This window comes from Leptodactylus fuscus, chromosome 5 (assembly GCF_031893055.1).
Source record: "Leptodactylus fuscus isolate aLepFus1 chromosome 5, aLepFus1.hap2, whole genome shotgun sequence".
Lineage (NCBI taxonomy): Eukaryota > Metazoa > Chordata > Amphibia > Anura > Leptodactylidae > Leptodactylus > Leptodactylus fuscus.
Genome location: NC_134269.1, coordinates 157,974,269 through 157,991,187, shown reverse-complemented (window position 1 = coordinate 157,991,187; position 16,919 = coordinate 157,974,269). Strand labels below are relative to the sequence as shown.

The 16,919-nt window shown below is 43.6% G+C and overlaps 1 protein-coding gene and 1 non-coding gene across 2 annotated transcripts in view; both read right to left on the bottom strand.

Annotated features, from left to right (window-relative positions):
• Window positions 1-901: 901 nt before the first annotated feature.
• The window catches only part of ALDH1L2 (aldehyde dehydrogenase 1 family member L2), a 34,443-nt gene continuing 18,425 nt past the window's right edge, over window positions 902-16,919 (bottom strand). The window contains exons 13-23 of the mRNA XM_075274549.1: window positions 15,983-16,133; window positions 15,290-15,360; window positions 8,405-8,510; window positions 8,200-8,287; window positions 7,042-7,135; window positions 6,826-6,925; window positions 6,163-6,261; window positions 5,488-5,653; window positions 3,673-3,778; window positions 2,730-2,929; window positions 902-1,960 (exon numbers count right to left, since the gene is read on the bottom strand). Of these exons, the coding sequence (XP_075130650.1) occupies window positions 1,905-1,960; window positions 2,730-2,929; window positions 3,673-3,778; window positions 5,488-5,653; window positions 6,163-6,261; window positions 6,826-6,925; window positions 7,042-7,135; window positions 8,200-8,287; window positions 8,405-8,510; window positions 15,290-15,360; window positions 15,983-16,133 (1,237 nt within the window). The 3' untranslated portion in view covers window positions 902-1,904. The remainder of the gene's footprint in view (window positions 1,961-2,729; window positions 2,930-3,672; window positions 3,779-5,487; window positions 5,654-6,162; window positions 6,262-6,825; window positions 6,926-7,041; window positions 7,136-8,199; window positions 8,288-8,404; window positions 8,511-15,289; window positions 15,361-15,982; window positions 16,134-16,919) is intronic.
• On the bottom strand, window positions 5,330-5,432 carry LOC142205381 (U6 spliceosomal RNA). Its single transcript, XR_012716391.1, has one exon. It is a non-coding gene; the product is annotated as a U6 spliceosomal RNA (small nuclear RNA).

Here is a 16,919-nt window from a genome sequence, read left to right as displayed (position 1 = left end):
AAAGTGCAAGTGGTCCCACAAAAAATAACTCCCTTTGGTATCCACATACGTGAAATATTTAAAAAAATAAAATAAAATTACAGGTGTCAGAATATGTCAATCTAAAAGTTTTGAATTTTTAAGGTATTAAAATGTAAATAAAACTGTATAAATAACCATCTCCAGAACTACACAAGAACATAGAGTACAGGTGACATCATTTTGGCTGCACAGTGAACAACATAAAAGCGAAGCCTATAAAGTCTTCAATTCCACTCCATTCTGATTTCCTATCCCCCAAGTACATTGTTTTTCATAAATGTACTAATTACAATACAATTTGTTTTTGCAAACATTTAAAGGGGTTGTCCCGTCTCAAGGGTCCTATCTATACTGGTAACTTATGTAAATTGAAGACTTTTCCTAAATCTATTGCTTTATCAATGCTGCTTTGTTTTCCTGCTATGTGAAATTATTCTACCCATTGTTTACACAACATTTCCATAGGGCCAGACCCAATAGGACAAGTGTTATCCACAGCTCTGCCACAGGACAATCAATTCAGCTAATTGCAGTTGATTGATTGCTGATAAAGAGCTGTCTGTTATCTCTATGTAAACACACAGATAACACTGAGCTCTCTAAAATCATGTGCATATTATTTGACCTGCATTTATTAGATTTCTAACAATCATAATAAATATTTGTGATGCTTCATAGTGTCCTGTACAGCAAGCTTGGATTTGGAAGGGGGGGAGGGACTACAGGAAGTGAGATGAGACAGGGAGATGGGGGGGAAAACCCCTTTAAGCCCTTATATGTCTCTGTGAATGGAAAAAGTATGGGGGGTTTGGAAAGCGGGGAGTCAAGGGACAGTCTCTGCACCCCACCCCCCCAAAAAAGCAAACAAAACAAAAACCACTTATAAAGCACACTTTAAACATTTATTTATTTTCTTCTCATCCTGTCAGGATCTGATTCCGCTACCACATAAGATTTTTCAGGAAGCGGAGAACAAGTGTGTTGTCCGACAAACATCCACTGAGTGCATATAACTATCCTTGGCTTTCTCTGTCCAAGTGGTCAAGCAATCTAAGACAATTTAAATATCAGTGTATATATTATTTATAATTTTGTGGAAGATTCAGTATCTTGTGTTTTTATTTATTTCATTTCTTAGAAATGGTCATCTATTAATTGGGGTTGTACTATTGGTGACTACCTTATCTCCGCAAGCACAGTCTGTCAATCACTGAGGGGACCGACCACAGGGTTACATGAATGTATCTATTAAAGCTATTATTGAAGTTTTCATCTCTTTCCACAAAACTATATGCCAATCATGTAGTCTCCTCCTATTCTACAACATGCTACCTGCAGACTTTACTACATGTTCCATGCGACAGATATCCTTTAGGGGTACCAACGAGACATCCCCTATTAGTCCATGTTATAAAGGGGAAATCCTCCAGTCCTTGCTCACATAGTAATACTAATCAAAATCTAATCAAATCCAGCAATTAAAAATAAGTGTAAATCCCCTTAATAGAACATACTCAGTATGGTTTTAGGTCATTCTAGAGTCTTCTCATGTTTCTGTTGCATCTCAAGGGACTCTTTACAACTATATATGTCTAATGTAGTACAATCGGCGTGTCTGTAAATAGAAGCCCTGTTTGCAATTGCTACTTTTTCTTTTCTTCACTAAAATCTGAAGATTATCCCTGCCATGACAAAAAGATTGCATATATCATGTTTTTATAAAGGAAAGGGTGTTACATGGAAAGGCCTGTAGCTGTATGAAGGTAACAATATAGGCACATGGTTCTCATTGTTCTCCCATTTTATATATACAGTTCTTGTGAAGACGGATTGCACTATAAACTTAAGTTCATGATGGTTACGGATATGTGGCAGTTCCAAACTTAATACTCCACTGTGACAGCTTTTGTTCTGAGATATTCATGGAGAGCTTCTTCTCCTGCAATGAAGGAATACATGCCATTAGAATTCATAGTTACTAAAATCACAACAGACTGATGAAAATCTGATCTGTGCGCAACGTAAAACATCAGTAATCTTGCTGAAGTCAACGTTGTCATTATTTGCAACAAATGTATTAAAATATTGTGAAGTTTGTTGCCTTTTTAAATGAATATCAAGTTCAGCACTGAGTGAGAAGCCATAGCATCCAATTGTGAGACTGCAACATCCGTCAATCAGAGCAGAAGGGAACAGCACTTCTTAAGGTGGTTGGAGATCCCCATTCTCCACATTAAGCTACATACATGCAACTCTGTGTATGCGCCTGATTAATGAGCGAACAGCATGGAAGGCACATGGCTAATACACATGTGCTGCCTGTGTCTCGATGGACCCTTCAGTGACCTTGGCCGCAAAGTGGACAGATATAGGATCTGTAAAAATATACGGTCATGTGCATAGAGCCAATTATAATGGTTCAGTGTGCTAGCCATTAAAAAAAAAAAAAAAACATGGCTAGCACGCTGTCTAAAGACACGATTATATGCGTGCAGGTGTCCAATGTCAAACCCTTGGCTTTTAGACATTTATGGCATGCCATAAATGTTCTTATTTGGAAAACTCCTTTAAAGCTAAATGATACAAGCCAACAGATGGAGCCACATTAAAATCCTCCCACATCCAGGAAACAGATCAGATATTTCTATCACGCCACTGCAATGTAAAATGATTTTTTTTTTTTTTTTTTTAGTTAATTAAATATTTACCCAAGTCCTTGCCAAATCCAGACTGTTTAAATCCTCCAAATGGTGCCGCAACATCAGTTTTGTTGTAGGTGTTGATGAAAACAGTTCCCGCATCCAGCTTCTCAGTCACATACATGGCCTTACTAATATCTCTTGTAAAAACTCCAGATGCAAGTCCATATTCTGTGCTATTGGCTCGTGCCAGTACTCCATCAATATCGCTGTACAAGGGAAAAACAAAACATAAGTGTCTGTTCATGAATGTTATCGGCAGCATGGTGCTGCATATACAAAGCTGTATTACCCACAAAAGTGCCTGGCCTTAAACTACTTGATAAACCACAAAGATTTGCAGCAAGACTTTTCTGTGCAATTGGCATCTGCACTTTGGCCACTACTGACTCACACTTTATTAGAATGCAGTCTACTGATTCTTTTAAAGGAGCTCTATCAGCAAAATCATGCTGATAGAGCCCCACATATGTGTGAATAGCCTTTAAAAAGGCTATTCAGGCACCGTAAAAGAATAGCCCGGGCGCATGCGCAGTAGCCGTAGTAGAAGCCGCGTGCTACTGCGCATGCGCCCGGGCTATTTTTTTTTTTATCAGTGTCCGCGAGCAAGCGCCGGAGGAGGACGGGACCCGAAGACGTCAGAGGAAGAAGAGGCGGGGAAGAAGAAGACGGCGCACCCTGAATGCCCGCCCAGGGTGCACGTTCCGTAAGTAGAGAACATTCTTTTTTAAGTTAATATTTTAAAACGGCGGGGTAGTTTAATTTAACTTTTACGGTGCCTGAATAGCCTTTTTAAAGGCTATGCACGCATATGTGGGGCTCTAGCAGCATGATTTTGCTGATAGAGCCCCTTTAAGCTCTTCAATAATAAACTAACCTTAATATCACACAACCTAATATTTCATTTTGCTTGGTAAAGGATTTCACATGGTTAAACTCAAAGAACACATACCCATCTTGGAACTTGGAGATAACCATTACTGGTCCGAAGGATTCTTCCTGTGCAAGGTACATGTGGTCTTCCACATTTGTGAATACAGTGGGTTCCATGAAGAAACCTAAAACATTTAAGCAAAATAAAAATTTACTTATTGACTTCACAGGGATTTCTTCTTTGAAAAATAACCGAGATCATGAAAAAATGCAAATGGAAAAAAAAACAAAAAACACTTGATCACAATTTCTACAGTGTTGCAAGTTTTAACATAAACCACACGGTTCACCATAGTATATAAATTAGTCCTTTTTAATAATTTGTTAGTCAGCGCCAGTAGTAATTATTAAATCAGCTTATAAAATATATTCATAGAATGAATTCACCTTTTAGGGGCTGTTCACATATAGGAATTTGATGCTGATTTGTGGCCCCCAACCTTCATTAGATTCTGCCTCTCATTTTTTTTCAAAAGGAGACAGAAATCGCAGAAGGACGCTGAGAAAAAATTCTACTCGATCTTGCCGCAGTTCCATACTCCCTGCAGATTAGGCCCCATTGCGGGTAGCCAGCAGCCAGAAAATGAATTCTCAAAAGCATTTCTCAAATTTAACATATTATTTCCCTTATGTATCATAGGAAGACGGCCAGAGTATGGTAACCAAATGATTCAAGAACCCTGTCACGCTTAAAAGGGTTGTCAAGGCAAAAATGGACAACCAATTTAATTTATAAATCAGCTGGGGGTAATGAAAAAAAAATAAAAAAAATGCATACTCACCTTTTCATGGTGATCCCGTGCTTCCTAGTGTAGTTCGGTTTTCTTGGTCCAGTGTTGACATGTGGTGGAAGTCCCCACCACACAAGACTGCTGAGACCAAACAAGAGCTTCAGCGGAAGGGATTCGTGACATCAGTGAGCCAGTGAGCAGTTTTACTTTAAAAAAGACCTTCCACCACTTGGGGCACATGCGGTTTTATATACCGCTATAAAGCTGACAGTGCGCTAAATTAAGCACACTATCGGCTTTCACGTTCTGCCCCCCAGCTTCCCTTCCGTGAAGATTTAACGGTCCCGGTGCCATAGCTCTTCACTGTCAGAAGGGTGTTTCTGACAGTCAGTCAGGAACGCCCCTCCTCACAGTAGCGCCTATAGCGCTGTACTGTGAGAGCGGTGAGGAGAGCCTCCCTGCCCTCCTGATAGTGCTCGTCCATAGACGATTGCTGGGTGGGGACTTTCCTCACCGCTCCGCATCATCACTGGGCAGTAAGCAATGCCCCCTCTCACAGTACAGTGGAATAGACGCTGCTGTGAGGAAGGGCGTTCCTGACTGTCAGAAACACCCTTCTGACAGTGAAGAGCTACAGTACTGGCACTGATAGCTCCGGGGACACAGAACGTGAAAGCTGATAGTGCGCTGAATTCAGCGCACTGTCAGCTTTCTAGCGGTATATAAAACCGCATGTGCCCCAGGTGGTGAAAGGTCCTCCTTAAGATACTGAAGCAGCAGGACAGGTCCGCACTGGGAGGACACCGGACAGGAGACAGGAGAGAATGATTTTTTTTTTTTTTTTAACCTCCCCTCGGCCTATAAAAAAATGAATTGCCTGGACAACCTCTTTAATGGTTATGTAAATTTGCAGGGAAGACTTAGGTATTACTCAGTTTTATGGGGGGGTTTATGGAACACTTCACAAATTTGTGTGTCATCCATGCGCAGGGCCATGATAATCTTCTCTGAATCGTTCCAATTTTATCGTTCCAATTAATAATACTCAGGTATTAGTCATTTTTATCTGCAGAATAGCACAGCAAGTAGTAAATATTTTATACCTGGCCGAGGCAATTGTTTGGCTCCATAAACCAAAGTTGCACCTTCCTTGACTCCAATTTCACAGTACTCCAGCAGTTTATCCAAGTGGGCCTTGTGATTCTGAGGGCCATGGTCTGTAGATCTGTCCAGAGGGTCTCCTATCTTCATCTTCTTTATTTCTTCCACCTACAGAATGGTCATAATGCTTCATTATAACTTTGATACAATATTGGAAAGCAAACATGGGAAGACTGGAGCAGGTTATCTATGTATCCTAATACCATGCTCTAGATCAAACCTGCTGAAATGGAGTAGTTTGATATACGGTAGCTTTGTCTAGATTAGGCATAAAAGGTTAGCTAGATGGTGTTGGGTTTTTCCACCACATAGAAAAATGTATGTGATTGTTTAGCTTGTCTTGTTTTCTTTTGAGAAGTTTTATAATTTTAAGAAAAAGTTTTAAACTTGATGTTATTCATATTGTTTTCCAATACATGCCAACTTTTACTACCGTACTCATATAAACTAGAGTCTAAGGAGCAACCTATACAGACTTCTTATGTGAGCCCATTAGAAGTGTATACACCATTTATTCATTACACTATCTACATCATGTAATAAGCATTTACAAACATATGGTATTCAAGAGAGGATGTTTGACTTTTAGTACATAGGTGACAATAATGTCCACTTACCACTCTTCTAACAAATTCATCATGTATAGATTCTTCAACAAAAAGTCTACCAGCTGCGATGCAGTTTTCACCTTTGTTAAAGTACACAGCCCCCATACCCTGGAATAAAAAGTTACAAGAAAGTGTTACCAATGGGCAATGCAATGGGCAACTTGTTGCTGGTTCTGCAGGAAAAAATACACATGGTGATGATGCAGTTTACCATGTTCACCATCTCTTAACTCCTGCAGATTTTTAGAAAAGTTGTCTCAACTGGGCTGAGCTGCAATACCAGGCACAGCCTTCTGTATAGACATGTCACTGTGCTAGTGTATACTATAAAATTTCTGCTGATTGGCGGGCCCCAGGGGTCATACATAACCCCAAGGATAAAATTCATGATAACCTATAGTTGGTACTATAATCTTACCATTTATTATTATATTATATTGATACTATAACTAAATCTTTATTATTATATTAATAGTGTGATTATTTTAATACTGTGCGGTCTTCGTGCTTGGAGGAGACCACTATGCATAAACTGAAATGTTGATAGAAATTGTAGCACAGTAGTGCAATATGGGGGTCATGACTTAATATTTAGCTATTCTACTCTGAAATATTTTAGCATCTTATCCATGTAATGTAATAAATCTATAAATCTTGTTGGGATATACTTACCATTCTCACAGCTTTGTCAAGATCACAGTCATTGAAGATGATAAGAGGGGATTTTCCACCAAGTTCCAGTGAAACCTTTTTCAGGTTGCTGACAGCACAGCTATAAAAGCATAAAAGAATAAATGTATAATACTACAGAAAGGGAAATGGTAGATACAGGTTACATCTGTCAAAAAGAGCCGTCTGTGGCATGTATAAACCTCTATATGAGCATACCTTTTCATGATTTGCTTTCCTATTGGGGTGGATCCAGTAAAACCAAGCTTGCGTATATCTGGGTGTTCAGATAATCTCTGTCCAACTAAACCACCTACAGAAGCCAGTAGGAAGATTGTGATAGTAAAAGCTTTCCAGTTGAAATTAATTCAGTAATGTAGTAGAAACATGTTATACACTTATGTCCATATGCATATGGCAGAACTGTGTGTAGGAGGCTGCATGGTAGCACAAGAACCAGGGAGCTTATGTTCCATAATATGGCGACACATGTGGAATCATATAGCAGCTATATATATCTCATCTAATACGGCATCCAATGGAGCATGCCATTATTTTTTGCCAATTATCATATGGAGGTATGTAGGCATCCCAAAGAAGTCTGTGGGTACCCTATTATGGCTCCGCATGGAGGTTATACCTAAGGCCCCTGTTTAATTCTCTTACAGGAACTCATGAAAGATATCACAGATCCATTACAGCCCATTAAGATTTACCTTAAATAGATACTTTTGTTTCAACAAACTTAGCGTAAATAAATTGTACATGCAATTATAAGAAAATTTGTAATATAACTTATCATAGAGAGATGAATTTTGTTTCCTGCTCCCCCTTCCATTGCTAATATAGCTTCCGCACTGAAAATCACTGCTGTACCTTTAGGGGTGACAGAGTGCAGGTCACATGATTAATGTCTATAGAAGTCTATGGAAAGGGGAGGAGCCAAAAAGAAGTTCAGGAGATAAAGAAAAGAACCCAGCCTTAGGCTGATGCTACAGATTAACAGAAGGCAAAAACCTTCAAACAGCTGTCTGGAGATGAGGAGCCCTTCCTTCTGGAGGAGTCATACTGGCTTGGCTATTATTGGCTATAAATGAGTTATTCAGCTATTATGAGCACAGTGCTTTGAATCCTTTATGAGAAAAGCACATTTCTATGTTTTTTTTACACTGTTGCAAGCTTAAATATGGGAAAAACCTAGTTAATATACCATACTAAGTTATGTTATGACCTAACATTGAAAATCATATTTCTGAATCATCAAACTGTGGATTATTGATAAATGCTATAAAAAATATTAAGTACAGGTGAAGCAAAACAATAAGCAGTAATCTGCACTTTGTTACATGAGGTATAATGTGAAATAGTAAACTTTACCTGATCCAGGCAGGATATTGATAACACCCTTGGGTACCCCTGCTTTGGCTGCAAGCTCTGCAAATTTTAATGCTGTTAATGGAGTCACCTGAAATAAATAGGTATTAATGTGAGAGCAGCACCAAAATGTACATAGAAGAATGGATTAGGTAATATTTATGATGAATAATAAAGACATTACAATAGACTCCTATGATAAAAGTACCTGAGCAGGTTTCAGAACAAGCGTATTGCCTGCCGCCAGACATGCTGCACTTTTCCAAGCAAGCATCATCAATGGATAGTTCCATGGGATCACTATGGCACAAACTCTGTGGACAAAACACAGCAATAGATCCTCAGATCATTTAAGATCAGGTAATTTTCATATTGTACTAGGTTAATGGTCCATTCTGAGAATAAATGAGTTTCTAAAAAGTGGCTGGTAACATTAAGGTACATAGCCTGGCTCCCTCTCCATGCGCCTTCATTGGTCCATAGCTAGCCACACTGTTTTTATACTGCTTGTTAATGGCTGTGCTATTCTGCAGGTATACAGCAGTTTTCGCCACAAGAGAACAAATAATCATTAATCAAACTGACCAATTTATAGTAAAACTACATCTTTTCTGAATACTTTGATATCCTCCTATACTATTTTACCCAATATTCCTTCCAACTACAGATGTCCCATACACATCAATCACCATTACGGACCAAACTCCAGGGGCCACGCACAAGCTGCTCAAGTGACACTACTTGTATTACAGAATTATCTGACCCCCTGTATAAACAATGCCGCCCCTGCTACCTCTTGTGTCACCCCCTCTACCTCATAGATTGTAAGCTCTTGCGAGCAGGGCCCTCAGTCCCATTGTGTGAAATGACTTTCTTTGTAATGCATATTTCCCCCTACGCCAAACAGCGGCACAACATGGGGTTTTCCTGCCCCTGTGTACTGTTTAGGACAGGTGGAATAAGTTTACTTAACTAACAAACAACCTCCCCCTCCCCTATATTAGGTCAGAGAGACCTCTTCCCCCCCCCCCCCCCCCCGTGTTTTTTTCTGTCCTGTGGACAGAGACAGGTGGACGGGGGGGGAGAGAGCTCTCTCCCTCCCCGGTGTAAAATACCTTTTTTGCTGGTTCTTGTTTCCGGCAGGTGGGGACCTCTGTTTCCATCCTTGGCTTGCCGCGGGCTCCGGGTGCCGGCTGCGGCAGCGCCGCAGCTCGGCGCCTAGGACCTTCCGGCCGGCGGAACTTCCGATCTCTAGGGGGAGTTCCCGGCGGGCTGATTAAGCGGCGTACTCGGCCGGGCTGCCACGCATGCGCGGAGGTTCCTCGCGCCGCGGCCCGGCCTTTGATTAGCTAAAGCTGGCGTGTTCGGCTCTATTATGCCTTTAGGAGGGGGAGTCTCCCCCCTCCTTCTAGAGTGGCCCCTATCTTCCCCCTGTTTAGGGGTTTTTGGGGCAGTTTCTGTACTCTTTGAGGGGGGGTGGGACCTGTAAGTTGTGTCCGCCCCTTCCCCCCCCCTGTCCCTCCTCCTTCTTCCCTCCTGCCTTTAAAAGCCCCTTTGTCCTGCTGCTGAGTGCTTGACTGCTTGCACTCAAGCTGGAACACGCGTATCTTTGTGTAGGATACTTGGAGTCAGTTCCCTACTACTTTAAGGTCTGGGGCAGGCAGGGGGGAGGGGAGGGAGGGAGGGTGAGTTTCCAGCACAGGTTTTAACTCTTTGTCTCTTGCCTTGCTAGATGTCTTCTTCCTCCTCAACCCGGGATATCCCGCCGAGAAAGTCCACGGCGAAGCGCCGGCACCTGGCATGTTTAAAATGTAGTATTCCGCTGCCCGATGGGTACGCCTAACAGTGCTGCCGTGGGTGCAGAGGCTCCCCCTCAGAGGAGACCTCACTGCGTGATGTCGTAGGATGGGTGAAGGAGTTTGTCGGAGAGTCTATGAAGAAACTGGAGACCTCCATTTCCCAGTTAGGCAAGAGACCACGACTGGAATCTCCGCAGCTGTCCCTTCCGTCCTTGGAGGGCTTGCAAATAGTGGATCAGGTATCCTCTGGAGAGGACCCGGAAGAACCGATAAAAGCCTCTTTCCCACTGGAGAAGATTCCCAAGCTCCTGAAAGTGGTCAGGGCCAAGGACCCAGATGCCGAATCGGGCGAGGGCCCTTCCGGATCTCTTAGATCCTTCAAGGCGTCTCCGGAGGTGATAAAGAGGATGGAGGCTGAATGGAGGAAGCCTGAGAGGGCATTCAATGCCTCCAGGAGATTTAGAGGCCTATTTCCCATTGCTGAAGACCAGCTGAGCTCTTGGGGACCTCCACCTAAGGTAGACATGGCAGTCGCCAAACTGTCTAAACGTACGGTTCTCCCTGCGGAAGACGGGTCTAATCTCCAGGACCCCATGCACCGGAGGACGGAGGGATCCCTGAGGAGAATCTATGCCGCCTCTTCGGCGCAGGCCTCCGTGAGCATCGCGGCAGGAGAAGTGGTGACCAAGCTCCAGTCCGATTTGGCTAACCTGCAAAGGGAAACTGATGCAGGAACCCACAGGGACGAGCTGCTGGAGTCCATAGCGGACATCAATCTTATGGTGGATTATCTTGCCGAGGCCGTCTTCTATCAGTCTAAATTGGCCTCCAGAGCCATGGCCTTATCTACGGCCGCGAGACGGCCTTTATGGCTCAAACCATGGCGGGCGGACAACGCCTCTAAATTTACCCTCTGCAGTCTCCCCTTTGAGGCCGGAAGATTGTTTGGGAGAGAGCTGGACAGAATAATGGAGGGGTTGGCAGACTCCAAGGGCAAGTGCCTCCCCCAGTCTGGCGGAAGGGGCCAGCGCTCCTTTCGGACCTACCGCCCTTCAAGGGGAACATCGAGAGGTCGCTTTCAAAGGCGCTCAGGAGGTCAACCCAGAGGAGGAGGTCGGGGCGCCTCCCAGGAGGCGAAAAGAGGCATATGACTATCTCGGCCCTCCCCACCGCGCTCCCGCGACAGTAGGGGGTCGCCTTTCCGCTTTCACCTCAGAGTGGTCCCGACATATCAGGGACCCATGGGTCCTCGACATTATACACAGCGGCTACAAGATCAGCTTCGCTTCTCCACCTCCAGACAAGTACGTCAGGACCCGCCCTCTTCAGGGCACCAAACAACTTCATCTGGAGGAGTCCATACAAGAGTATGTGGACAAGGCTGCATTGGAACCGGTACCTATGGAAGAATGGGGGCTGGGAGTCTACTCCCCAGTGTTTCTAGTCCCAAAAGCGTCCGGAGGTTGGCGCATGATTATAGATCTCAGATACCTAAATCGGTATATCTGCAGAGTCCGGTTCCGCATGGAGACCATCAAGTCGGTCCTTCCCTTTCTGCAGCCAGGAGATTTTTTCGTCACCCTAGATCTAAGGGACGCTTATCTCCATGTACCTATATTTGCCCCACACAGAAGGTACCTAAGGATTGCCGTCCGCCTAGGCGGGAAACTCTGTCATTTCCAGTTCAAAGCTCTCCCATTCGGTATATCATCGGCCCCCCACACCTTCACCAAGGTGGTGGCCCCGGTCGTAGCCGCCCTGCGTCTCCAAGAGATATTCATTGTCCCTTACCTGGACGACTGGTTCCTGAAAGCCCAGTCAAAGGAGACTCTCGCCACACAGTTGGGTATCACCGTGGCTTTCCTAACCGAGCTGGGCTGGCTGGTGAACTGGCAGAAGTCAGTTCTGGTTCCTTCCACCCGGGTGCAATTCCTGGGTTTCAGTCTGGATTCTCTCAGTATGATGATCTCCCTGCCCTCTCCGCGCAAGGAGAAGATTGGTCTGGCGGTACTACACCTTTCCCGCACCTGGAAGGTTACAATAAGGACAGCAATGAAGGTCCTGGGGCTAATGTCCGCGACCATCGAGGCAGTTCCCTGGGCGTTATGGCATATGCGCCCTCTTCAAGCAGAGATCCTGAGAGAATGGAACCACAGTCCCAGAGGACTGCAAAAGCCTATCCAGTTAACCATCAGGGCCCGTCGATCACTAAGATGGTGGTCCCAGCTCAAAGACGGGAGGTCCACGGCCCAGACTTCCTGGACCCTGTTGACCACAGATGCCTCCCTCTCGGGCTGGGGAGCGCATCTGGGGGAGACCCTAGCCCAAGGTACCTGGAGCCAACTGGAGAAGACCCGCTCCTCCAACTGGCGCGAGCTGATGGCAATATACCGCGCCCTCTTGGCCTTTTCCCCTTATCTAAAGGGAGCAGCGGTGAGAGTAAGATCAGACAACCTGACAGCGGTTCATTATGTCAACAAACAAGGGGGGACCAGATCCCCCTCACTCATGGAGGTGACAGACCGCATTTTCACCTGGGCAGAAGACAACATATCCCAATTGTCGGCGGTACACATCAGAGGACAACTCAACGTCCTAGCGGATCAGCTGAGCAGAGGCATAGCGACGAGAGGCGAATGGTCGCTGGATCCAGGCGTATTTCAGCATCTTACACGGAGATGGGGTCTCCCCGAGGTGGACCTGATGGCCACCCAATACAATGCCAAGGTAGAGATATTTTGTTCCCTCTACCGGGAGGACAATCCCTTGGCAATAGATGCCCTGTCAATACCATGGAGGTTCAAACTAGTTTACGTTTTTCCTCCAATTCCAATGATTCCGAAGGTATTGGCGAAGCTCAGGCAGGACCAGACATCGGCAATAGTGATCATGCCATTCTGGCCAAAAAGGGCATGGTTTACCCACCTCATGTCAATGAGTCGAGGGACCTACTGGAGGCTTCCACGAGTCCACAACCTGGTAACTCTGAATGGTCAGCTCTGCCAGGACCTGGACAGGTTCAACCTCACTGCCTGGAGGTTAACCGCACCGTTTGTGGAGACAGAGGATTATCCCAGGCCGTCCTAAGGACACTGGCCAGTTCAAGAGCAGACTCTACTAACCGCAGCTACCAGAGAATTGCACGGATCCATCAGGAATGGTGCACAGAGAATCAGGCCGACAAGTCGGCTGTTGAAACAATCCTGGAATTTCTGCAAGGTGGCCTGGACAAGGGATTAACTCCGGCCACCCTAAAGGTGCATGTTTCGGCACTGTCTGCTCACTTAGGGGCTCGATTGTCTTAAAATCCTCTGGTCAAACAGTTTTTGAAAGGGGCCTCTAGGCTCCGCCCTCCAGTGCAACCGCCAGTCCCGCAGTGGGACTTAGCTTCGGTGCTTCAAGGACTGTGTGAACCACCCTTTGAACCCTTGTCTGAGGTAGACTTAAGATACCTCACACTTAAGGTAACATTTTTATTGGCTATAACATCCGCCAAAAGGGTTGGAGAGTTACAGGCTCTATCAGCTTCAGAGCCTTATATTCAATTTTTTTCTGACAGGGTGCAACTGCGGTTTGTCCGTGGGTTCCTACCCAAGGTTCCCACTCCTGAGAACATCAACCAGGTGATATCTCTACCCTCCTTCTTTCCTTCCCCTACTTCAGAACAGGAGGAGAAGTTGCATAGCTTGGACCTGGTGAGGGCCTTGCGTATATACTTGGAGCGGACAAGCCCCTTTCGTAAATCAGAGAATTTACTCATAAACGTATTTGGTCACAATAAGGGTAACAAGGCCTCCAAAGTCAAAGTGGATAAAGGAAGCCATTATTGGGTCCTTACAGACCCAAGACCTGCCCGTTCCAGAGTGTCTGCGGGCCCACACTACCAGGGCCGTATCTGCCTCCTGCGCAGAAAGGCAGTCCCTCTCGGTGGACCAAATATGTAGTGCAGCTTCCTGGAGCTCGCACCTGACGTTTGCTAAGCATTATAGGCTTGACTGGCGCACCTCCAATGCAGTGGCCTTTGGCCGTACCATTTTGGCTTCAGCCTCTCAGAGTTTCCCTCCCTAGTGGGATATTTCTTGCTAGATCCCCATATTGTGCCGCTGTTTGGCGTAGGGGGAACGAAAGATTATGAAGATAATCTGTTTTCCCTTAGCCCAAACAGCAGCACAAGTCTCCCTCCCTTTTTATGCAGATTTACTGTCTATAAGGAAGATGAATTATTCTTGTGACTATCACGGGGGGGGAGAGGTCTCTCTGACCTAATATAGGGGAGGGGGAGGTTGTTTGTTAGTTAAGAAAACTTATTCCACCTGTCCTAAACAGTACACAGGGGCAGGAAAACCCCATGTTGTGCCGCTGTTTGGGCTAAGGGAAAACAGATTATCTTCATAATCTTTCGTTCTGTCTGTATTTGAACCCTACAAATTGTACAGCGCTGCGGAATATGTTGGCGCTATATAAATAAAATGTATTATTATTATTATTACTTGTAGTGAAACTGGCAGGCACAGAATCTGCCTGAACAAGAGGCAGGGTCCTTCTTTTTTCTGCTTGTTAAAAAAAAATCTGCCTCCCACTGAAATGGATGAAAGGCAGATTTCAAGCAGAATTAGCTCCAAATCCCAATGGGTGAATATACTCGGCTGTGCATCCCGCAGCAGAAAACTGAAGCTTTGGGTTTATTCACAGATTAGAGCTATAGGAAAAAGCAACAGTCAGAAAACCATGAAAAATCACCAATAAATAAAACAATAAGATTTATTTATCATAAATATAAAATCACAATCCAATAAATTAGCAGGGCAATTAGATGGAATATATGCCAAAGACACAATAAGACACTTTAGAGAGAAAACAGACAAATCTAACGGGTGCTGGCACAGATGGTAACAATATTACTAAGTAACCAAAAAATATGTGATATCATATATCAATTATGGACCAGAGTGGATAAATACAGAAGTGAGTGGATATAAATTCCAATTAGTCCAAGGAACAGGATAATGGGGAGAGAATATCAAAGTGTAATGCTTTCTGTCTATAGACAAATAAGTGAACCCCCCACATACCTCTCCATGGACTATACACCTAAATAACTTCCACCCTCCAGTTAATAGTAGTCACATGTATCTGGTCCCAAAAAATCAACAAGAATTTAAATAAGGTTACCTGAAGTCATATTGAACAGCACAGCAAACCTGAATGGATCCAAAGGATATATAAAACGCACCCCTATTTATTCACAGATTAGCCTCAATTTATCAGTAACTTTCGTAGCTTATTGCACTTACCCTAGTGGTTCTTTCTTAGTAAATGTTAAGTTGCGATTTGGACGAGCTTGATTTATTGGAATAGTAGAGCCCTAAAAAAATAAATGTTAAGTGATATTCAATACCCAAAAATGTAAAAAAAAAAAACATGTTATCAAACATGAGGTTATTCAGTTAGCTCTGGAGCAGTCTAACAGCGATGTAGAAATATATGAATGGCCACTACAATGATCAATGATTTGTCTAATGATCTTTTTATTACTTAGGCCTGTAACAAAGATAAGGGGACATCCTCCACATCTAGAGGAAGGGATTCACTATTGTCAAAGATGGAGATTCTTAACTGTAAAAGCAGTGAGACAAGAACTTTGTGCTACACAGTTTTGTATTGGTTAATTCATTGAACAAAGTTCAGGAGGATCCAAGATGTCTTTCTTGCAGGATATAAAGTCATGAGTTATTTTTACGAGATTTCAGGATATGGGACATTTATTCCAGGTTTTATTCTGACTCCCATGTTTGTAGTCAGAAGGAATCACCCCGCTCATGACCACAACTGTAGAAGTATTTGCCTTTTGTGGACCTACGCTGTAGAATTATATATTGGTCTTGAAGGACGTGATGGACTGTAACTAAGAATATATCTAAGGCATAATCTAGTTATTGTAAAAATAAGCCAACAACCTACTAAAGTAAGCTAGTAAATAAACTCGCCTGAATTTTGTCGCACCATCCAGCGAAGTACCTGAAGGTCTGCACAGACATCCCCACATGGGTCTTCAAGGCCAATGTATACACTGCTCCTGAATCCAAAGCTTCAATAGTGGCTAACTCTTCTTGATGTTCTTCCATAAGATCTGCAAGCCTAGTGTTATAAGAAATATATATATTCACTAAGAGCAGCAAATATGCATTAAATACTAAAAAAAATTGGAAATGCAACTGAAGTGGCTGTTTCAGATATGAGAACATCCAAAATTAGAGGAGGGTAAGTGCGTGTAGATGATGGGAATTCTTAAGGTATAGCCCAGCACAGTCAGGCACATTTACTATGGTGTTTGTAGATTCCCTCAAAAAGAGGAGTGGCGTCATGAACCATGGCTTATATACCGTATACAAAAATGAGTACAGTAAGTAAAATTGTGGACCAAAGTAATCCAACTAACAGATGGTATAAACCTAAACTAGACAGTCTAAAGATGCCCCAGATTTATCATTTAGCAATGTAATAAATCTAAGTGGTACACAGTCTATCTATTAATAAATGGAGCAATGTGCAGAAAACTGGCAAGTTTACATCTTTAGGGAGTATTCACACAGAGTAACGCTCCGCTCATTCTCACACGTAAACACGTGTCAGAGTGACCTCTGTAAAACAGAATCCCATTGACTTCAATGGGTGTCGGTCTTACACGCGCTACACATTGAAATCAATGGGTTTAAAAGCCTCCCATTGACTTCAATGTGTAGAGCGCATAAGACTGGCACCCATTGAAGTCAAAGGGATTCTGTTTTACAGCGGTCACTCTGAACGTGTTTATGTGTCAGAATGAGCGGAGTGTTACTCCGTGTTAATGCACCCTTGCACTGATCATTCCTCCCCCATTCAACTATATGATTTATCGTCAGCACTGCCCGGATAACACAAGTC